We start from the raw sequence: 22,186 nt of genomic DNA, 5'->3' as shown, positions 1-22,186 counted from the left end.
AACAGTTATCTGAAAATATGGACATCTGGGAAGATAAAACAGTAGAGTGTTATGTTCAGTCACAAATCACTTTAATATTTTCATCTTCATTCTCAGAAGGGACTTTATTAAGTTAATGTTAATTTGCTCCCATTTCCTTTATATTTATTTTAGGTTGTGTTATTAGATGCATACAAATTAAAAGCAATGTTGTCTTCTCACTGAATTACGCATATTTTAGTGAGAATGACTTAAATTTTTTTCTTAATAATGCCATTTTCCTAACCCAAATCTAGCTCTACATGGTATCTTCTAACCTTTTTCTTAGTTCATCTTTATTTATTCACTTTCAACTTCTTTGAGTACTTTTGCTTTATTTATGTCTCTTATATGCAGTTTATAGTTGGATTTTGTTGTTTTTAATTCAAACTGAAAGATGTCTTTTGAATGCTAAGCCTGCTGTATATATTTTATTGCTATTACTGACTTTTTAACATTTATTTCTATTGTCTTTAACTTTCTATGCTTACTTTATTTTTCTCTTGCTTTCCTTAGGGTTGAGTTTTTCATCAATATGTGTTATAATCTGTTTCCAGATTCTTGTGGAGGTTACGCTTTACTTTAAAAATTCATCATGGTTCTTTCTGTTTTTGAAGATATCCCACTAAGGGTATGAGGTCAAAATATTGTACTTTAAAATAACTCAGAATAATTTGTTGTGTATTGTTATACAATCAACTTGAACTTTAACTTTTTATATTTCTTTTTTTAATTATTTTTTATATCATATATTTTGATTGTTTTCCCCTCCTAGATCCTCCACTTACCCAACTTTATGTTGTTCTCTCTCTCTCTTTCTTTCTTTCTCTCTTTCTCTCTCTCTCTGTCTCTTTCAGAAAAACCCACAAAAAAACAAAAAAAAATGAAAATTAAAACAAACAAAAATCCAGTAAGACAGAAAATGCCAAAACAAAACAGAATGCTCACAAAAACAAAACAAAACATGGAGTTAATTTTGCATTGGCCAACTACTCTTGGGCATAGGTTCTGCTCTGAAGTGTGCTTGACTATACACTGGAGAAAATTCATTTTCCCTTTGCCAGCAGGTGTCAATTGCAGATAGCTTCCTAGTTAGGGGTTGGACCCTATGTCTACTTCCCTCTCTCAGTGCTGAAACCCTGACTACTTGAATCTATGTAGGTCTTGTGCGTGCTACCATAGATTCATATGTGTATCAGTCTTATTGTGTCTGGGAGACACTGTTTTTTGAAAGTCATCTATCACCCTTGACTCTTACAATCTCTCTGACCCCTCTTCAATATAAGATCCCTTAAGCCTTGAAGGGAGGGATTTAATAAAGATATCCCACTGATGACTGAGTGTTCCAAAGTCTTTCAACCCCACACAATGTCTAGTTATGGGTCTGTATTTACCTTCATCTACTACAAAAAGAAATTTCTCTGATGAGAGTTGAGTGAGGCACTAGTCTACAGGTATAGCAATATGTCATTAGGAGTCATTTTATAGTTATGCTCCTTCAACAGAATAATAATACTTGATTTTCCCATAGGCCAATGACCTATCTAGTCGCAGGGTCTCGGACACTTTAGCAGTGTCGAGTATAGGTTCCATCTCATAGAATTAGCATTAAATCCAATCAAAAAGTGGTTTGTTATTCCCAAAAGGTTTGTGCCATCAGTGCACTAGTATATCTTGCAGGCAGGTCACTGTTACAAGTCACAGGTTTTGTAGCTGAGTGATATTGATGGTCACCCTTTCTCCTTTGGTATTGTGCAGAGTACCTTCCAGCACCATTAATGCTAGTCAGTAGGGGTAAAGCTTAGTTGAACACCAACTGAACTTCTCTACATCTGATGACATAGTAAGTTGTGTCTTCAGAAATAGGGCCTTACTATCAAATTGCAGAGAAAAACCATTAGCCTGCAATGTTTTGTGGGATTCTGTGGGACCCCTTTGATCAGTGATTCAACAGATGTAACCCATTCATGGGACTGGAGATTTTACTTGATAACGTAAGATGTTTAAATGGGACACTGTCTCCCTTATTATATGGTGATTCTTTTTAAATTCCTTTCATGTATGTGTATATTTTAGGAAGCTTTTACAGTAAAAAGGTTTCTATGTAGTTTTTCAAAAGACCTTTAGAGTTAGTTATCCCTTACCATACATATTCCCTTCTTTACCCTTCCCAAGGAAGAAGAAATAAAATACAGTGTTATGGAGATACAAAGGTGAAACTAGAATAGGAACATTTAGTACTTTAATATACATGACTAACAAGGTCTAAAAATCAATGTCTCTGCTATGCCCCTAAATAGTATAAGATCTTTCAAGCTGCAGTTGCTTCCTATCCTAACTTACATGTTTTATATTTCACATAGCCTTAATCTCTTAACTTCCAAATGAACTATTACTGGCATTGTTGTTGTTATTGTTACATTTAGTCATTTAATTAAATGTTTACTGATCCTTTGATTATTCTTGTTTCTATCTCATTTCATTTTTCTATCTTGTCTACAGTTTCTCTAATGAAAATCTGTCATTAGTACTCTCACCTTTCCTTTTATCTAAAACTATCTTGGGGGTGCATCCTCAATCCTCGATGATAATTGGTTGCATATAAAACTCTCAGTTGGACTGTCATTTTTTTAGCACTTTAAAGCTATTTATCTCATTGTTTTATTGTTTCACTATGGTTAAGGAATTTTTTTTCAGTTTCATTATTGTTTCTTTGGTCATTGGTTAAGTGAGAAGCTTTTATATCTTTGTTACCTTTAAGCTTAACTCACCTATGTCTAGGTATTACTTGATTTCTCCTCCCACCCCTCCTCCCCTCTCTGCCCTTCATCTCTTTCCCCTCCTCTCCTTTTGTCTCGTCTCCGCTTCTCTCCTTTCTCCCCTTTTCTTCTCCCCACCTCCCCACTCTTCCCTCCACTCCTCTATATTTCTTTAGTCCCCCTTTTCCTTTCCACTCTCTTCCCCTCTCTTCAACATTCCTCCACTTCCCCTCCTCTTTCTTTCTTTCTCTTTCTTTCTTTCTTTCTTTCTTTCTTCCTTTCTTTTCTTTCTTGCCTCCCCTTCCCTCCCCTCTCTTCCCTTCCTTCTTTCTCTTTCTTTCTACATGTTCTTTATGCCATCAGCCTTTTAAGATAATTGTTTACAGGAAGTTTTTCATGTTTTTCCATCAGAATCAGAGGGGCGTATATATTTTCTTACTGTTTCCCTTTTTCCTGTGGATTGACTTTTTCTATTTTAAACTTCAACTTAGGGTATAAGGATTTGTTCTCGGAGAGTCTCAGATTTATGTTGAGTCCCAACTCCCAGTTTAACTCCTATTTCTATAAGGTTTCTGAAATACCAGCTTCTTGGTTAATGAGATTGCCAAATGTCCTAGTCTAGTTGTGGCATCTATACCCAATTTTTAAAAAACTTTTCATTTTGGAATACTACAGGTCAAAATTTTCCTTATTTTTTTGAAATTTCAGATGTACAGTTAAGTATATACTTTATAGTGGGGGTTATAGTGTTGTCTTTTATCCCACACTTATTGATTGGTTCATTTAACAGATGAGAAACTAAAATCCCAAGAAACAAGGGATTTGCCTTAGTCATTCTGTTGGGTCAACAATTCAACTGGCTCCCAAACCAAGTTTTCTTCTCTGGGTGAATGTGCTTCACCCCATCCCCGCTTCTTACCAAGTATTTGTCTTTTGTTTAGTCCTATGAGGATCTGGTTCAGCGTCTTGAGCCAGTTATAATGGAGCTAGAACGACAAGAAAATGTACTGGTGATCTGTCACCAGGCTGTCATGCGGTGCCTCCTGGCATACTTCCTGGATAAAAGTTCAGGTAACACACCCCTCCTGCTCTGTTCCTGGTGTAAAGAGCTGGATATGATGTGGGATGCTGATGTCAGCAAATTAGAAGTTTATATCTTAGTGGTTAAAAGCACAATATTTAAAACAAGGATATCTAGGCTCAAACTTGTTTCATGTGTCTGTGCTACATTCAGTAAGTACTGTTAGCCCCCTCAGCCTGTTTTCTCAACTATAAAATGGAGAGAATTAATGGTAAAGTTGAAATAAACATGTTAAAAATCCTAGAACAGATGATACATTTATGGATTTTTGCCATTATTAGTATTCTCTTAGCTAATCTGTAGAACCTGCATATTGAAAACCATCATAGTCTGCCACAGCTTCACATACTGAGCCAGTATATCTCTGAAGCATTCTGACCTCAGTTGATGTGAGACCTGTGCTCTTGCTATCAGAATAATTTCTCCAAGATAGCAATGTCTGTAATTTAATTTTTTTCAAGTTATAACTTATCTTTAAAAACATCTGCGTCCTGTATTTATGAAAGTATGTATGCACAGACTTATATACTGCCATACATATATAAAAACAGACTACTTATGCTATGCTGTCATTCATATATACACAGGCTTCATATGTATGTATATATATACATATACTTAATATATATACATATATATATATACAAAACTTCCTATGTTGCCATATATACACAAAGAGATTTCATATACAACCGTGCATATATATATATATACAGACTACATATGCTGCCATACATATGTATATACAGAATATATATATATATATATATACATACATACATACATACACACACACACACTACATCTATTTCTCCGGTGGCCTGGCACTACCTTCATATGGCAATCCATTTCTAATGTAGATGCTGAAGTGTAGGCATTTCCAGGATATTTTGAAGCTGTTTGGGAGCAATGCTAAATACTATTTAATGCCTATAGTGTCCCAAACTCTTGATTAAATTCTTTATGCTAATTTCAAAATAAAGAATATATAAAATATGGAATAATTCAAGATTGAAATCCAGGGAACTTGAGAGTTTGACATTGGATAAGTCATATTCTCTACCTGATCTTCAATATCCCCACTTGAAAATGTCTCCACTTGAAATAGGTGATGGACTATGTGATGGAGGTCTTTTCAGTCTTAGAATTTTGAGATTGTGGGGCAGGAACTATTCCCATTGCTCAGATAAGAAAACCAAGGGCTTGGAGCAGTGAAATGATTTTCCCAAATTCATGGGATAGGAGTTAATCCCAGATGTCTGTCAGAGGCTTTCCCTTCTCAAATATACACAGGGGTCTTGTAGTCACTTCCTAACGTCTCCATTTCTTACCATCTTTCACACACAGACCATTCTAGCTGCTCACAACTTCCCCTGGGAGCAAGGTTATTCAGGACTAGGCAGATAGTTTTACCCTTAGTGTTCAGGAGAGTGATGAAAGCATGCCCAGAGAAATTACATGAGCTAGAATGCATACCTACAGAACTGCAGGGCTAGGGCACCTGTGGTTTGTAGCTAATCTAACTTGTTCTGTAAAATGGGAACACTGAGGGCCAGAGAGAGAAGAAACAGTGGCAGAGCTAGGTCAGAGACTGTAGACAAGTTACTTCTGTTCTCCAGCCCTGTTTCTTCATATGGAAAGTGACAGTGGACAGGACCCAGGGCATCAATGAGGGTATAGTGTGGTCATACATACAAAAAAGTCATTGACCCAGAACTTAATTATAATGATTGACAGTGGGGAGGAACAGAATAAATTTCCAGGAAAATGACCCATCTTGATATATGTCAGGAGGTTGGGAGTATGGTAGCATGCCTTCAAAGCCTACAATTAACCTAAGGGACAAGAAGTCATTACAAGTAATGGTGTTCCAGCTAAATAAAGGAAGTAAGGATATGTAGTGCAGCCTGGAGAGTGGTGAGGTGGATATCAAGATAAAGTGCCCCCAAAGGTGTACATCCCAGTACTCTGTGAGTCCCTCCGTGGTGGTAGCTACAAACTGCAAGGGCAGAGTAGGCATCTTGTCTTCAAAGTACCCTAAGTTTGAGGCCCTAAGCTGCCACTTCCTAGCCATGGTACATTTCCCCTTGAAGCCCATTTCCTTATCTATAAAATGAGCTAGATTGTTCTTCCTTTCCATCTGTCTGAAAAGCAGAAACACTGGTCTTGACAGGAAATTGTACATAAACATTCAGAGTCACTTCCTGCATAATCATCAATAACAGGAAACTAGTGAATCAATCAGTTCTTGTCCATAAAGAAGTTGTAAGAATCATACACACACACACACACACACACACACACACGGAGACAGACAGATGGGAGGTGGGGGGTTGCTGCCTGATTTGGAAGAAAGAGTGTAATAGACAAATACCACATGTGCCTCTGCCATGGAAGTAGTATTTAGGAAAGTTAGGGGTGCGGGTGTAGGGTCTGTGGAAAGTTGGCCTGGAGCAGGAGGAAGCTTTTCTTTTTCCTGCTCATTCTGAGTAGAGTTGAGGCCTCTAGGTGGGTACTTAGCCCTCCCATGGGACTCACACTCTGTCCACTTTCCCAAGACTGTCTTGCTCCTGTTTCCAGGCAACTAGGTTGCTCTCTTTTGCCCTTCTTAGCTTGCTCTTGTGACTACCCACCATAGAGAATACCAGCTCTAAGTCTGTGCTGGGACCCAAGTGGAAAGCTGAGGTAGAAGTAGGAGCACCCAGCAAGCCTGCATGTTGTCCTCTGCTCAGTACTGCATCTCTCAGAGCTGCTGCTTCCTCCTTTCCAGGTGAGCTGCCCTATCTCAAGTGTCCTCTGCACACAGTGCTCAAACTCACACCTGTGGCTTATGGTAAGTAGATCCACTTTCATTTAAGGAAAAGCACATAGAAGCCAGGGGTATGCCTCCAGTGTCTACCAGGGAGCTCTAGGGGGTTCCTGGATGAGGTCCCTAGGTGGCTGGCAGGATGTCCTGGTAGAAGTGCAGCTGGTGACCGTAGGCTAAGAGGAAAAAGCTAAGCTAGCATCCAAATCTAGAGCCTGGCTCTGTCTGTCTCTGCCTGGGCAGTGAGTATAGAACATTGTTCTATTTGTGTTGAGCAGAGGTGTACTCAATAGATACCTTAGGAAAATTATACGTTGGGGACATATTAAAGAATGGGGGCATTAGTTACTTATGAAAGGTTCATAAGCAGGGAAAGGATAGATTCAAATGTAGTCCAGGGTGTGAACAGGATAAAGGAACCAACTGGAACCTGTGATATGATAGCCTACAGGAATAGTGCTGAAGGGGCCACCATTGAACACTGGAGCTCCTGTTAGCCCCAGGCCCTTCTTCTTCAGGCTCCCTAGAACTTTCCAGTAATCACACCTCTAGTATTGCTAGAGGTGTCTTCTGAATAAACCTTGCCTGGGTTTGAGTACCCAGAACTATAGCCTAGAACTCTTCCACTTAGCATGGCTTGGAGTACCCTCAGCCCTCTGTCAATCATATATAGATTAGACTACTGTCTTATAGGTCACAAAGATCATCTCCTCTCATTTCTTTCACCATATACAACCAAGCAATTGAAACTGAGCAAATAGACACTCTGGGAAGATGACTGTTGACTTTAGGGCTTTTGGGCCTGGAATCTTTCCCATACATCCTACAGCTCCCCTACCTTCAGGAGAGGTATAATCTAGAGTAGTGGTTCTCAACCTTCCTCATGTTGTGGTGACTCAACCATAAATTTATTTTCATTGCCACTTAATTGTAATTTTGCTACTATTGTGACTCATAGTGTAAATATCTGATATTCAGGATACTGATATGCAACCCCCCAAAGGATTGTGACCTTTAGGTTGAGAACTACTGGTCTGGAGAGTATGGACCTGGGATGTGGGTAGTGATGATGGGAAAGGGGAAATAATACCTTATGGAAGACCAAATCTTATCCTGAGTGCTTGTAGACATATGAGTTATTTTTTTCTGAGGCTGCAGAATAGAGTCCATCTACCTGAATGTGGAGGCTGTGAACACACACCGGGACAAGCCTGAGGTAGGTTGGGTGCTCTGTATCCAAGCGGGCTTTTAACGTGGTATACTCTGAAAGTACCCTCGCACATGAAAAGGCTAGCTCCAGCCCCAGACATCCCAGGTGTTTCAAATCAACCAGCACTCAGAAGTGGCAAAAACCATAGTCCAGGCCCATAGAGACTCAGGGATATGACAATTCTTGCTAAACAGGCCTCTGACTGATTCCCCAGGCATGCCTAAGAAGACAACCAGGACCCATGCCCTGCTCAGAGGGATGCCTGGCAGTGAGGTCAAGAGACAGGGCAGAACTGGGATTCTATACTTCCTACTAACCCTGGGCTCTCTCCTTAGAATGTGGACATCACCCGTGAACCTGAGGAAGCACTGGACACTGTCCCTGCCCATTACTGAGCCATTTCCAAGTGATCAGATTGCCTCTGTCCTCATTGATTTTCTCCTGTAGGAACTGCTGTCCTTGTTCTCCCTAAGCAGACTCTGGCTTTGGCCTGAGAGTGCCCTACCTCCAGTGAAGAAATCCATAGCAGCTCCCAAACAGGTCTCAGTTCCTAGCTCAAACTAAGGAACCTACTTATTCATGGATAAAGCTCTTTTTAAATAACTATTTCCTGATCAATAAAGACATGTATTCCTGCCTATAGGACAGGAAGATGCTATAAGGCTTCTCCCATTGTTCTCAAGATCTTGGTTCTGACCCAACTCTGGTGCTGTTGAAGAATGGGTGAGGACATCTGAGATCAAAGAGTCCTGGGGTAGCACTCTCAAACATGGACAAAATAGGTCCTGTGAGTTCCTGTTAGTTTTGTTCCTTGATAGTCAAGGTACATGAGGACAGGATGTATTCATTGTTATACTCAAGAAGAATCCAGTACCTGGACTAAAAGCTTCAGTCTCCAACTCTTGCTACCATCCTGAGTAATTTCATTGCCTATGTTAATGATGCCATCAACACCCTCCCTCCCAGGGATGTGACTCCCTCAACTTAGTGATTATGTTTTATTTTTTTTTTATTAAAAATTTCCACCTCCTCCCATTTCCCTCCCCCTCCCCCGACTCCCCCTCCCTCTCCAGTCCAAAGAACAGTCAGGGTACCCTGCCCTGTGGGAAGTCCAAGGTCCTCCCCATTCCATCCAGGTCTAGGAAGGTGAACATCCAAACAGACTAGGCTCCCATAAAGCCAGTACATGCAGTAGAATCAAAACACAGTGCCATTGTCTTTGGCTTCTCAGTCAGCCCATATTGTCAGCCACATTCAGAGTCCGGTTTGATCCCATGCTCCATCAGTCCCAGTCCAGCTGGCCTTGGTGAGCTCCCATTAGATCAGCCCCACCGTCTCAGTGGGTGGGAGCACCCCTTGCAGTCCTGACTTCCTTGCTCATGTTCTCCCTCCTGTTCCTCATTTGGACCTTGGGAGCTCAGTCCAATGCTCCAATGTGGGTCTCTGTCTCTATCTCCATCCATCGCCAGATGAAGGTTCTATGGTGATATGTAAGATATTCATCAGTGTGGCTATAGGATGAGGCCAGTTCAGGCGCCCTCTCCTCAGCTACCCAAGGAACAAGCTGGGGACATCTCCTTGGACACCTGGGAACCCCTCTAAAGTCAAGTCTCTTGCCAACCCTAAAATGGCTCCCTTAATTAAGATATCTACTTCCCTGCTCCCATATCCACCCTTCCTCCATCTCAACCATCCCATTCCCCCAAGCTCTCCCCATCCTCCCCTTCTCCCTTCTCTCTCCCCATCTTCCCTTACCCCCACCCCCGTGTTCCCAACTTTTGCCTGGCAATCTTGTCTACTTCCAATATCCAGGAGGATGACTATATGTTTTTCTTTGGGTTCACCTTCTTATTTAGCTTCTCTAGGATCCTCTCTGGGCTAACTTATTGCCTGGAAGCTTACTGTTCATTCAAGTCTGTAAAATTTTATCATCCTTGAGACTTGAGCAGTATGCCTCCACACCACAGGCATTTATGTAGTATTTCCTAAATGAACAATATCTACCCTTGTTCATCAGTACGTTCCTTTTGAGGCCTCTATTTTCTCCTAGTTCTTTATTTCTCAATATTCTTCTATCCCTTACCAACTTGGAACTCCTCTTCTGCCATAATGCATACACTAACCATTGTGAGCCAGGTGCTAGTGTCCATATGATAAAGAGACTCATAACTTTGCTGCTTTGTTTCCTAGTTCTTTCAGTACAACCACCCAGTTAGATGCAAGCCTTGAATCCTGTTCAAAGTCAGGATCACCCTCTATTTTCTGGCACCCTGTCCCTTTCCACTGTCTCACACTACTTCAGGCAATTCCTGACTCTTCCATATCAATCCTCTGCCTCTCATTTGACTTTGGTCCTACAGTCCATACTTATTTTTTTTTTCTATCCCAAGAGAATGTCCTCTTGCTCCCATGTCAACTCCTAGTTCCTTTCCTTCTTATCCCTCTATTCTTACACAGTTGCCCCAAGTTAGTGTGAATTTACTATCCACAGCTTTCTGTTTCATTCTATCTTAGGCTTCCCCCTTTCATATCTGCTCAAGCACACTTTCCCAGAGCTCCCTGACCCTTAGAAATATCTGCCTTTTAGCTGGATCCCCACAGTCCCCAAAAAGCTAAGCTTAACTCTAGTTGTTCTACAAACCCCAGACATCGCATCTAGCCATATTAAAAGATGGAATAAACTCAGATTCCTTTGGCAAATTTAATGTAACTCTGATACCAAAATATGACAACAACACAAGAAGCAAACACAAAGCAGGAACAGCAGATTTTTCTTAGTGTTTCGCTCAGCTAATGGGTTGTAGCTGGTTAGGCTGCTGTGTGGACAAAGATTCCAAAGCTGCACATTGGCTCCATGGGAAGTACTGCTGCGTTAGTGTTACCTGTAAACATGGGTAACAAACGTAAGAAACCTGAAAAACAAACAAAGCAAAATACCCAGAAACACATGTTAGCACAAAACCCATTTCCTTTTATTTCCTTTTTTTCTCACTTGCCGCCCCCACCCCCAGCTTAGGTTTTCTTCTAGTATCTCCCAACTATTATAGCTATCCCCACAGATCCTGGCTATGGGAATATTGCACTTACCTGAAACTTCACTAGCCGTAAGAGAAGCCACAGGCACCGAGGTTAGTGGCTCCACCACCAAAGCCAGTACCGGTGCTTGGTCCACCGTTGAATCCAGCACTGGTGTTCAGTCCACCACCGAAGCCAGCACTGCTGCTCAGTCCACCACCACTGAAGCCAGTATTGGTGCTCAGTCCACCACCAAAGCCAGCTGCAGTGCTTGGTCCTCCGAAGCCACCTCCAGTGCTTGGTCCGCCAAAGCCAGCTCCTGTACTTGGTCCACCACCAAAGCCACCAGTGCTTGGTGCATTGCAGAAGCCAGCACCAGTGCTTGGTCCACCACTAAAGCCAACAATAGAACTGGGTCCATTACTGAAGCTGGAGCCGGTGCTGGTTTCACCAGTAAAGCCACTGCTGGTGTTGGAATCACTGCCAAAGCCAATGATGGTATTCAGTCCTCTGTCGAAGCTGGCATTAGGCCCACTGCCAAAGCCATCGCCAGTGCTGAGGCTTACACTAAAGCCTGCACCAGTGCCAAGTGTGCCACCAAAACCATTATTTGTACTCAGGTCACCAGGAAAGCCATCATTAGTGACCAGTCCACCACCAAAGCCAGTGTTGCTGCCAAGTCCATCACCAAAACCAGCACTAGTGCCCAGTCCACCACCAAAACCAGTGCTAGTGTTTAGTCCACCATTGAAGCCAGCACTGGTACCCAGTCCCCCACTGAAGTCAGCATTAGGACTTAGTCCACCACCAAAATCATTGCTGGTGCCTAATCCACCACCAAACCCAGTGCTGGTGCCCAGGCCACCATTGAAGCTAGCACTGGGGCCTAAGCTTCCACCAAAGCCACTGCTGGTACCTAGGCTGCTGCCAAAGCCAGCACTGGTGCCTAATCCGTTTCCAAAGCCAGCACTGGTACTTAGCCCATTCCCAAAACTGAAAATGGCACTGGTGCTGTGGCCCTCACTGTAATTGGCACTGGTAGCACCACTAAAGCAGGAGTTGGTGCTGGAAGAGCCTCCAAAGCATAGGTTGGTGTTAGATGCAGTGCCAAAACAGAGACTGGTGCTAGGTGCTCCACCAAAACAGAGGTTAGTACTTTGAGAACCACCAAAGCTGACACTGGTAGTGGGAGCACTACCAAAGCTAATGCTGTTGCTGTGGGTACTACCAAAGTCAGTGGTACTAAGTGCCCCACCAAAGCCAACACTGGTACTGAATGCACCACCAAAGTCAGGGTTGGTGCTGATTGCACCGCCAAAGCTGGAACTGGTGCTGATGGCACTACCAAAACCAGCACTGTTATTGAGTGCCCCACCAAAGCTGGCACTGGTACTGATAGCACTGCCAAAGCCAGCACCGTTACTAAGAGCACCACCAAAGCTGGCACTGGTACTGATAGCACCGCCAAAGCCAGCACTGTTACTGTGTACACTATCAAAGCTGGCACTGGTACTGATAGCACCACCAAAGCCAGTACTGTTATTGAGTGCACCACCAAAGCTTGCACTAGTACTGATGGCACTGCCAAAGCCAGCACTGTTACTGAGTGCACCATCAAAGCTGGCACTGGTACTGATAGCACTGCCAAAGCCAGTACTGCCACTGAGTGCACCACTAAAGCTGGCACTGGTGCTGATAGCACTGCCAAAGTCAGAACTGCCACTGAGTGCACCACTAAAGCTGGCACTGGTGCTGATGGCACTGCCAAAGTCAGCATTACTATTAAGTGCATTACCAAAGCTGGCACTGGTGCTGATGGCACCGCCAAAGCCAGAACTGCCATTGAGTACACTACCAAAGCTGGCACTGGTGCTGAGTGCACTGCCAAAGCCAGAACTGGTGCTAATGGCACCACCAAAGTTGGCACTGCTGTTGAGTGCACTGCCAAAGCCGGTGCTGGTGTTGATGGCACCGCCAAAGCTGGCACTGCTGTTGAGTGCACCACCAAAGCCAGTACTTATGGCACCACCAAAGCTGGCACTGCTGTTGAGTGCATTGCCAAAGCCAGCACTGGTGCTGATGGTACCACCAAAGCTGGTACTGCTGTTGAGTGTACCGCCAAAGCCAGCACTGGTGCCAGAAGAGCCACCAAAGCTGACACTAGTGCTTACTGTGCCACCAAAGTCAGAGCTGGTGCTAGAAGAAGCACCAAAGGAAACACTGGTGCTGAGTGTACCGCCAAAACCAGTATTGGTGCTAGGAGAACTACCAAAGCAGATACTGGTACTGAGTGTGCCTCCAAAGCCAATACCAGAGCAGGGGGAGCTACCAAAGCAGACACTAGTGCTAAGTGTGCCTCCAAAGCCAGTAGTGGTGCTAACTGCACCACTGAAGACAGTGCTTGTGGTAGGTGCGCTGCCAAAGCTGGTGCTTGTGCTAAGTGCACCACCAAAGCCAGCTGTACTACTAAGTGTGCCTCCAAAGCCACAGCTGGCTCCACCATTGAAATTGGCACTCGTACACGGTGCACCACCAAAACTAATACTGGCTCCACCACTGAAACTGGTACTGGTGGTAGGAGAACTACCAAAGCTAATGCTGGATCCACCACTGAAACTACTGCTAATGGTGGGCGAACCACCAAAGCTAATGCTGGCGGTGCTGCTGAAGCTAGTGCTAGTGCTGGGCGAACCACCAAAGCTAATGCTGGTGGTGCTGCTGAAGCTAGTGCTGGTGCTAGATGCACCACCAAAGCTAATGCTTGCTGTGTCACAGAAAGTGGCACTAGTACTGGGTGTACCACTGAAGCTAATGCTGGCTCCACCACTGAAACTAGTGCTAGTGATGGATGTGTCTCCAAAGCTAATGCTTGCTGCACTGCTGAAGTTGGCAGAGGTATTGGGTGAACTACCAAAGGTAATGCCATTTCTGCCACCAAAGCCACCATTGGGGTTGGGTATGCCACCAAAGCCACCATTAGAGTTGGGTATGCCACCAAAGCCACCATTAGAGTTGGGTATGCCACCAAAGCCACCATTGGAGTTGGGTATGCCACCAAAGCCACCATTAGAGTTGGGTATGCCACCAAAGCCACCATTGGAGTTGGGTATGCCACCAAAGCCACCATTAGAGTTGGGTATGCCACCAAAGTCACTATTAGAATTGGGTATGCCACCAAAGCCACCACTGGGGTTGGGTATGCCACCAAAGCTAATACTAGCACCATCACTGAAGCTATTTCTAGTACTAGCTCCTTGGTTGAAGTTGACATTGTTGGTAGGATCTGCATTTTCTTGGGCTCTGGAATCAATTTCAAAGGAAAATCTGCTCCAGGCTTGAGTATCATCACCCAACTCTTCCCTTGTTAAGCAGTCAATATCCATGTCATCCCAATTCCAGGGCCCAGCCACAGCTTCCTCTCCAATCCCCATTTGGGCTCTTGCCTCAGCCCTGGCCTCAGCCTCAGCCACAGCCACAGCTGCAGCCTGAACATCCATCTCTACTGCCTCCCGGTACTGAGCGGCCCAGTCTTTAGGATCTTTCTTCTGTACCTAAAATGGAAATTATAATTATTAGAAGAAAAATAGCCCTTATACTTACGTGTGAAGAACCCACTATAACTAATAGTGGTAAATAAAAAAAGGCATCTTTCTAGAGTTCTAATGAGTAAGTCTTGATATCAAACTTCAGCCTGGATAACTGAGGCATACAAGTTATGTCCTTCAACAAGTTACTTTATATCCCTGAACCTAAATGTCCCCATTTGTAATATGGGAAAGTATAAGAAACCAAGCATGTTATAGGCTGAGTGTATTTCCCCAGAATTCTTATGTTGAATATCCAACCCCTAATCATGACTGTATTTTCAAATAGGGTCTTTTATGGGTATACCTTAAATGAGTAAGGCCTTGATCAAATAGGACTGACATGAAAATGAACTCAAGCTTGCCATATGCAATGTGAAGATTCAGAAAAAGCCTCTGTAAGTCAGAAAGACCCTGCACCAGAAACTGTACTAGATGTTGATCTAGGGATTTTATCTCCAGAACTGTGAGTATATCTATTTCTGTTATCTTAAGACCTCCAGCTATTAATAACATTTTTAATGGCAGTCTGAACTGATAGAATGTAAAACTTAACTAAACAAAGATGTATGTCTTGCAATATATATCTGGAACATTGTTGAGGCTTTAGATTTTTATATACAAACCATATGTTGTCCCATACTTGTCTAAATACACACAGCCTGCCTCAGCATGGAGCATCCTATTCCCTTAATGTACCAAGATCAGGAAGTTCATTACCTTGCATGCAAATTTCAGGACTTTCATCTTGCTAGTCTCGTGGTAAGACCGCAGGCCCCAGAAGAATTCATATTCAGGTGGTCTGCTGTTGGGGACCCTCTTGTATTCCAGATACCTCAGAGAAAAGAAAATGAAACTTGCTTCTAAACAAGCAAAACTACTGTTTAACCACTAGGCCTCAGATGAAGAAATTTCCTCTTAACAAACACCTAGAATCCAGACCCAGACTCATTCCCATACAAACATGGCTTCCATGCAAAGCCATAGTGATACATATACAGAACATGACACTACAGAAGACAGATGTGTTTTGTCTCCTATAAAGACTAACCCCAGATTCCATTTGGGTGTGCTGTTAATAGATTGACCATTTTGGGACCCCTGCTATGAGTACACCCGACTGCAAGGGTCCTAATGGGGCTTGGCCACAAGAATTGTAGACAGGACTTGGGTCTAGGTCACAGAATGCCTATCTATCTACAAAGAGTGTAAGAAAGGTATGATATATTTTTTGAACCAGATAACCACACCCAGAGCACTTCAGAGCTACACAAAGCCTTAAACACTACTTACTTCTGCTTCACGAATTCATCTGTGATGAGTTTCCTCACTTCTCCAAAGAGTGAATGTCTTACCCTAGCAAAGGAAAAAATAATCAGTGAATACAGAGCAGAACAACCCAGATGAAGGTAGAGGTATTTCCCAACATGGAGCAGATTTTATAGCCAATGAGGCAGTCTCAACGAAGTGAAGACAGTAGTGAGTATACGGCCACTAGAAGAAAACAGTGGAGACCAGATGGCACTTTGTCAGGGATGCCCGAAGGTCCACCTTACACCTCATCTCAGAACAGACAGAAGACATAAATGAGAAAAGAAGCAGAGTTCAGAACCATTTGTCATTCATCCAGGTAATAAATCCCCCACCCCCACCCTGTGCTCCACCAGACCACCAGGTTGATGCAATCCTGGGACCATCCTCTCTTGCCAAAAGACAACACGGACAGCAAGCGCTGAGAGAGCCCAATCATACCCAGGACGCAGCCCCAACTTGCGTAGCACCTCCCAGATGACAGCTGCAAGAGGAGGCAAGGAGACAAGGACAGAAAATGAGCACCTGGAATTCAGACAACAGCCACCTATTCAGCTGCATGCCCAGCCAGCTACTTACCCTCACTGGCCTTGTTGCCATTCATGAAAATGACACTCAGAATCACCATGAGGAGACCCAGCTTGGGTGTGTCCTTGGTCCTAAAAGAAATACCGGACAAAGAGAAAGTTTAGGATCCTGAGTCATCACCTATACAACACAGCTCATTAGGCCAGCCTCTCCTAGATTCCCCAGATACTGAGAATTCAGCCTACTCTATGGTCCCAGCTATCAATGACCCAAGGGAAGGTGCTTTCACTCTTGAGCCAAGGTCTCCAGTAAAATGGGAAACCATATACTATCCCTACCCAAGGTTAGCAGGACATGGAAGAAGCCCTGTCCACCACATGGAAGCTCAGCCAACAGGAGTCTTTTCTTTCTCTCCCAATTTCCCTGGCCCTGAGAAATTCTAGATGGAACCCTAGTGGCACTCCTGCTCTCAAGCATCATGGTCCACACCAGAAGTCCCTCCCCCCTTTGAGGGACTTCCACAGCCAGGCCAGGCACTCCGTAGAAGAGATAAGTAACAACAGGCTGATTTCCTGGGAGCTTGTTAGCAAGCAAACCTGACAGCAGCAATGGCCACTCCAGGCTCTGAAACCCTTCTGCCGTCATAATCTGGCACCACTACTGCTCACAGGGATGCAGCCATGTGTGGGAGGTGGGACATGGGCATTTAGACCACCTTTCCTGAGCTTCTAAGAGGAAGCAGAAGCCCCTTCCCACCCTGGCACTGTCCCAGCTTACGTTCCCAGAATGCCTGCAGAGGACTCCTGAGTGCTGATAAGAATATACAAGCTACTTTGCTTATCAATTTCCTTCAGGTTGACTCGAAACATCTGCCAAGTAAAAGAATAACCTGTGAGATTGCAAAATATATCTTAGGTATCAATTAGCATGTTGGGCATTCTGAGAAAAGTAAGGGTTTTGTATGAGAGAAAATGCATGTAAAGCATATAGTTCAGTACAAAGCACACCATATAAAAAACATAGTAGTCATCAATAGTGTCTGTGGGCATTTGGGGAGACAGAGAGGTGAGCAACCGCAATACATGAGATGGTATATCCAGCAGCAGACAGAAGCCAGGGCTCAGCTGCATAGCTTTAGTACCGGCTGTGTTTCCACCAGTGACATGTGATCAGTGGCTGCCCCTCCCTAGGCCACTGTGTGCTCATTTGCACAGTGATGGCAATGTATTAGGTCTCTGTTCTTCCCCCCAGGAGGATGATAATATACCTTTCCTCTGTTTAAGGTTTCCCCAGTGCACCCACCCCCAGGGCTGCCACTTCACCTTCTCCAGAGCATAGCTTGCTCTTTCAATGATCTCTGGAAAATACTCATCATATTCTTGGATGACATCCTTCAGCATGTCTACAAGAAAGGGGAGACAGAAGATGCTAAACTGTACAGGTCAGATGACTGCGGTCTTTCCCCAGCCCTGTGTAGTCAGGGTAGCTATAGTGAAATAGGAGTGTGGCAGCTGATGCAGTATGAAAGGAGGTGATAAGTAAATAGTTCCTCACAGGCCATGGGGAAAGAATGGTGAAGAAGAGCTCAAGAAGACTACCTGAACGCTTGATGGGGATCTTTGTCTGGTCCTTAACCAACAGATATTTCACCAACTTATTTGCCTAAAAGAGTAACAGTTGGGGAGGTATCAGTACAGTGGCGAAACACTTGGGAGAATATCAAAGAATGAAAAGAAAGAAAAACAGGACCTGAGCAGATTGAATTCTTACCCTTTCCTGCAAAATGGCCACATCTCGGGGTGGTGGAGGCCTCCGGCCCCATGGGATCCGCCTGAAACTGCCACCAGTTCTTTCTTCTCCATTGGGATGCTTAGACTTTATCAATGGTAAAAAAAAAAATGTGTGGAGTTACCAAATGAAAGAGATTGCTGTTTCTTTCAAAAAGTCCCCCTAGAGTCTAGTGGGTGGGCCTGGACTCTCCCCTACAGAGGGGTGTGGCCCTAACCCTGGCTATCCTGAGTCCCAAACTTTTCTTTCCCTGGCTTCTAGGCAACAGTTTATTTCACCTTCCAGGGCACAAGCCAACCAAGGACATGGCCTGGGGGTTTTTCCTTTTCTTTGGCCACCACCATACTCTGCTAGCTACAGGCCTTAGACAGATCACTTCATTCCAGGACTTCTTTTCTTATCTGTAAAACTGGTACTTAAGTCCCAAATAGTAAGAGTTCTCAAGAAATCCACATATAATCTGGGTAAATATAATGTGAGTTACAAATAGGTCTTGACTAAATTCACAAATGCATTTCCCTACCAATCCATGAGCAAACAAAAGTGTATCATATTCTCAGCATATCCTATAGCCTATATGAACACATGGTCACTCCTGAAGTTAAATGACTCAAGAAACATAAGACAAATGAACAGCCTAGTATAGGAGTAAGAAAGCAGCACAAAGTTAAGGATAATATCACAGATCTTACCTTCCGGTTCCTCTTGCCCCGGGTTCTGGTTGTGGGCTCCAAACTCAACTGAGCCAGGTAGTCATCTGCCAAGGCCTGAACAGCAGCAGCAACCTGAGTCTCAAGGGCACTTATGCTGGCTTGAGAGGTAGCCATCTTGGCCTGTGCTCCTTGTTCATTGATTTGAGCCTGGCTTTCAGTTGCCCGAGTCTTAGTGGCAGCCTTTCGAGCCCTAGACCCTCTCCTGATCCGTACAGTCACTGATAGGGCATGGTTTGGGACCATTTGAAGGGCAGGTGGAGCCTCGGAGAGCTCAGAAGCAGAATTTGGGCCTTTATTGGCAACCTTCTTCCCCTTGGGCTTTTTGGGCCTTAGAACTACAGTTGAAGCCTCAATCTGTCTGCTAGCTCCCTCAATAGCATTTGAGGGCTCTCCATACTCAGTGTCAGCATTCATGGGCTTAGCAGTTGTCCTCTTAGCTTTGGAAATTTTCTTGGTTCGGATAGTGGCTGCTGAGGACTGGATACTAGCTGTCTCCTTGGCAATTTGGCCTTGGGTAGTGGCTGTGTGGGTGGCAGTCGAAGCCAGTGAGATCTCAGTGGCACTAGGTATGGTCTTATTGGCAGCCTTCTTTGCCTTAGAAGCTTTCTTGGGTTTGCTGACAGCTATCAAGGCCAGGGAATTAGCTGACTCATTGGCAACTGGAGACTGGAGAGTTGGTGAGGTAACTGGCAGGTTTAGGGCCTGTAAAGGCGACTTGAGCTGTGTAGTGACATCCTCAGTGCCAGTTAGAGATACCTTGGGAGTAACTCTCTTTGTCTTGGCTTTCTTGGTTTGAGCAGTAACTGAAGCCTGGATATTGGCTGCCTCAGTTGTAGCAGAAACCTGGCTGATCTGGGTGAACATTGGTAGGTTTAAAGCCTGCAGAGTTACTTTAGGCTTGTTGCTAGCAATGTCATTGGCAGATGGAACCTGAGGGGGAGTGGGTGTGGTCTTAGTGATAGCTTTAATAGAAGTCTTCTTGGTCTTGCTTTTCTTAGGCCGGCTGGCAATCGGTGGGTCCTTGGATGCTGACAACAGGGTATGCATCAGCAGGACATTGTCCTTCTCTGTGCTCTCAGTCTGTACATCTGGAGAGAAAGGAAGCCCTAGGCTCCCAGGGGGAGGCAGAGGGCCCTACATACTTAGGATTATGATCCTATGGAACATCTGGCTTCCCTACAACCACCCCTCTTTACAGTGGCCCCCGTTCCTGAACAGTTTGATTGAAAGGGTGTGGGGAAACAAACAGGGAGCAGGAGACAGAGTCAGGCAGGTTTCCCTCTTCCCAGCACCATGCAAAGTAAGATTGAGACAGGTTAGGTAGGGAATTATAAAACCACACCATGGTAGTGGACTCCAGAGAGGTAAGTGAATTTGGGGGAGGGTAGATGGCCTGGTAAGAATGCAGAGAGGTCTCACCTGGAATGTGGGCACCTGAAAACCGTAGTCATTTCTTCTATCCATCTTCCTGAGAGACTGTAATAGCTGAGCCTGAAAGAAATAGGGCTGAGTTAGAGGAAAATAAGGGAGCAGGGAGATTCATCCGATGTCTTGCTAAATCTGAAGGGGAAAAGAATTTACCTAATTTTGGACCCCAGACCTTTCTGGGTTTGCCTATCTAGAAGCCCAGGGCATCTCATTTCTGAGCTCCGGTATCTTTCACTTCCAAGATGGCAAATCAGTTCTACGACCTACACCTGAATACACCCTCTACCACACCGCAACCTGACAGTGCGCATGCGCACAGAACACACGAACACACACACACACACACACACACACACACACACACACACACACACAACGCACGCAAGCAGGATCACAGGTTTCCCAAATGAGCCTGGTCCTCAGGGCCCTCAGTACGCATGCGCCTTGGTGGACAGGACCATCTCTAACCATCTCATTTCCACTTATGCCCCCTCCCCGTGAGCTACAGAACATCTCGGTCCCACCCGCCGCCTCCCCCTAACTACACCATTTCTCAGCCCACCCTTTCCCCCCAGAATGGCTCAGGCTCTGCAGGGCCATTTCGCGCCGCTCCCTCTCCCCACTCCCCCCCAGAAGCTCCCCCCCCCCCGCCATTCCTCTGCTGCCGCGCCGCTTGTCAGCCACTCACCCTCGCTGTGATTCCGCAGTCCTCCGCACCTCCCACCCCTCCGCAAGCCCCCTCCCCCCACGCTGCAGTTGCCTCCGCCGACACTGCCCCCCCACCTCTGTCCACGTCTGCAATGGCCCAGCCCCGCCCTTTCTGCAATATGGATACCCCACCCCCAAATCCAACAGGGTTACCCTTCGTGGATTCCCAGCTCCCTAACCCTACCAGGTCATTCTCCCTTTCAAACCAGTGCTAACCGGATCCTAGCCCGCCCTTTCTCCCTTCCAAGTTTGGTACTTGGGCCGTTTAAAAAGGATTCTGCCGCTCCTTTCTTAGTCCCGATCCGATCCATCCTTTCCGTAGCCCAGAGGGGGTCCGGCCCCCTTTCTTCGGCTTAATCCGTTAATTCCGTCCCTTACCTCCCTCCTGAACTCGGTCCTCCTTCCTTTTTACTACAGCCAGAACGATTTCTCAACGTTTCCTTTACACAACCCCAAACAGGTCCGCATCCCTTCTTCCCATCGCCAAACTGAGTCCAGACCTTCCCTTGGCCCAGAGATCCCGCCCCCGCCTTTCTACCCTTAGAACTGGGTTCCGGCACCTCTAAACCCATCACACCGAAGCCGCTAGATCCCAAACCCCGGCAGGTTTTCTTCAAACCTTAAGGTTGTGTGAAGCCAGTCACCACGAAGCTGCAGCCTTTAAGGCCCCACAGGGTCTTTACCAAAGCTAGCCACCTCAGCTCACCTCGCCCTCGTGAGTCCAGAGGACGTCTGCTCTCTCCAAGCCTCTCCTCAGGTCTGAGCTACCCCCGCACCGCCTGGCCGGAAGTGGTCCTGCCTCTTTCCGCCTCCAGAGGGGGGTCTCTGTCCCTACCGGCCTGCACCACCCCCTCTCTGCTTAACGACTTCCCGATCTCCTCCGTGTAGCTCCTCTTTTCTGTTTACTACCTCTTGTTCAGCATCACACCTATTTTCCATTTCATTTCTCCGTTCCCCATCCTGTGTCCCTGTTTCTTTTTGATTTTTCTGTTTCTCCTGAAGAGAATGACTTCAGAGCTCCCACGCCTGTCCGGACAACACTAATTACATGGCGTGTTACACTGTGAGAACAGAGGATTAAATCACATCCATTGCTGACTTTCAAATAAAACCAGATTAAGATATCTAGAGTCTCTAAACATTAGCAGGATGCTCCCAAATAATCTAAATATAATAAATTAAACATATATTTCATATATATACACATATATATATATATTTAAAGTAAATGTAAGAA

The 22,186-nt window shown here is 44.8% G+C and overlaps 2 protein-coding genes and 1 non-coding gene across 13 annotated transcripts in view; 1 reads left to right on the top strand and 2 right to left on the bottom strand.

The window, feature by feature from the left end:
• Nucleotides 1-8,516, top strand: part of LOC121445011 (6-phosphofructo-2-kinase/fructose-2,6-bisphosphatase 1) — a 69,239-nt gene extending 60,723 nt beyond the window's left edge. For 4 of the 5 annotated variants that reach the window (XM_041646989.1, XM_041646987.1, XM_041646986.1 and 1 more), the window contains 4 exons: nt 3,719-3,848; nt 6,629-6,691; nt 7,816-7,880; nt 8,210-8,516. In XM_041646989.1, coding sequence (XP_041502923.1) covers nt 3,719-3,848; nt 6,629-6,691; nt 7,816-7,880; nt 8,210-8,269 — 318 coding nt within the window. In that variant the 3' untranslated portion in view covers nt 8,270-8,516. The remainder of the gene's footprint in view (nt 1-3,718; nt 3,849-6,628; nt 6,692-7,815; nt 7,881-8,209) is intronic. The other variant, XM_041646988.1, reaches the window with a different exon arrangement.
• Nucleotides 8,517-10,585: 2,069 nt separating this feature from the next.
• On the bottom strand, nt 10,586-21,854 carry Tro (trophinin). Of its 7 annotated transcripts, none has more exons than XM_041646996.1 (13): nt 21,656-21,854; nt 20,233-20,304; nt 18,793-19,947; nt 18,083-18,187; nt 17,911-17,974; nt 17,635-17,714; nt 17,090-17,181; nt 16,364-16,443; nt 16,226-16,268; nt 15,767-15,829; nt 15,194-15,308; nt 10,962-14,434; nt 10,586-10,786 (listed from the first exon to the last, which is right to left on the bottom strand). In XM_041646996.1, the coding sequence occupies exons 2-12, from the start codon at nt 20,275-20,277 to the stop codon at nt 10,973-10,975; spliced, it is 5,304 nt and encodes a 1,767-aa protein (XP_041502930.1). In that variant the 5' UTR covers nt 20,278-20,304; nt 21,656-21,854; the 3' UTR covers nt 10,586-10,786; nt 10,962-10,972. The 7 variants fall into 7 exon arrangements, with proteins under 7 accessions (XP_041502930.1, XP_041502927.1, XP_041502925.1 ...); XM_041646993.1 differs by having other exon boundaries at nt 10,962-14,440; nt 21,569-21,853; XM_041646991.1 differs by having other exon boundaries at nt 10,962-14,440; nt 21,656-21,853.
• LOC121445017 lies at nt 15,467-15,592 on the bottom strand. Its single transcript, XR_005973863.1, has one exon. It is a non-coding gene; the product is annotated as a small nucleolar RNA SNORA11 (small nucleolar RNA).
• Nucleotides 21,855-22,186: the final 332 nt, after the last annotated feature.

The sequence above is a fragment of the Microtus oregoni genome, unplaced genomic scaffold (assembly GCF_018167655.1).
Source record: "Microtus oregoni isolate MIOR12 unplaced genomic scaffold, Mior012 000153F_000, whole genome shotgun sequence".
Classification (NCBI taxonomy): domain Eukaryota; kingdom Metazoa; phylum Chordata; class Mammalia; order Rodentia; family Cricetidae; genus Microtus; species Microtus oregoni.
Note: the sequence above shows the minus strand (reverse complement) of the source record. Positions and strands in the feature narration are given on the sequence as shown.

Bases quoted from the DNA above. Each gene is read 5' to 3' on its own strand.
- Tro (XM_041646993.1), bottom strand. From the start codon at position 20,277: ATGGATAGAAGAAATGACTACGGTTTTCAGGTGCCCACATTCCAG. The intron at 19,948-20,232 runs GTGAGACCTCTC...CTAAGTATGTAG, and splicing joins TTCAGGTGCCCACATTCCAG to GGCCCTCTGCCTCCCCCTGG. The intron at 15,830-16,225 runs GTATGATTGGGC...TTCCTTTGCTAG, and splicing joins AAGTTGGGGCTGCGTCCTGG to GGTAAGACATTCACTCTTTG.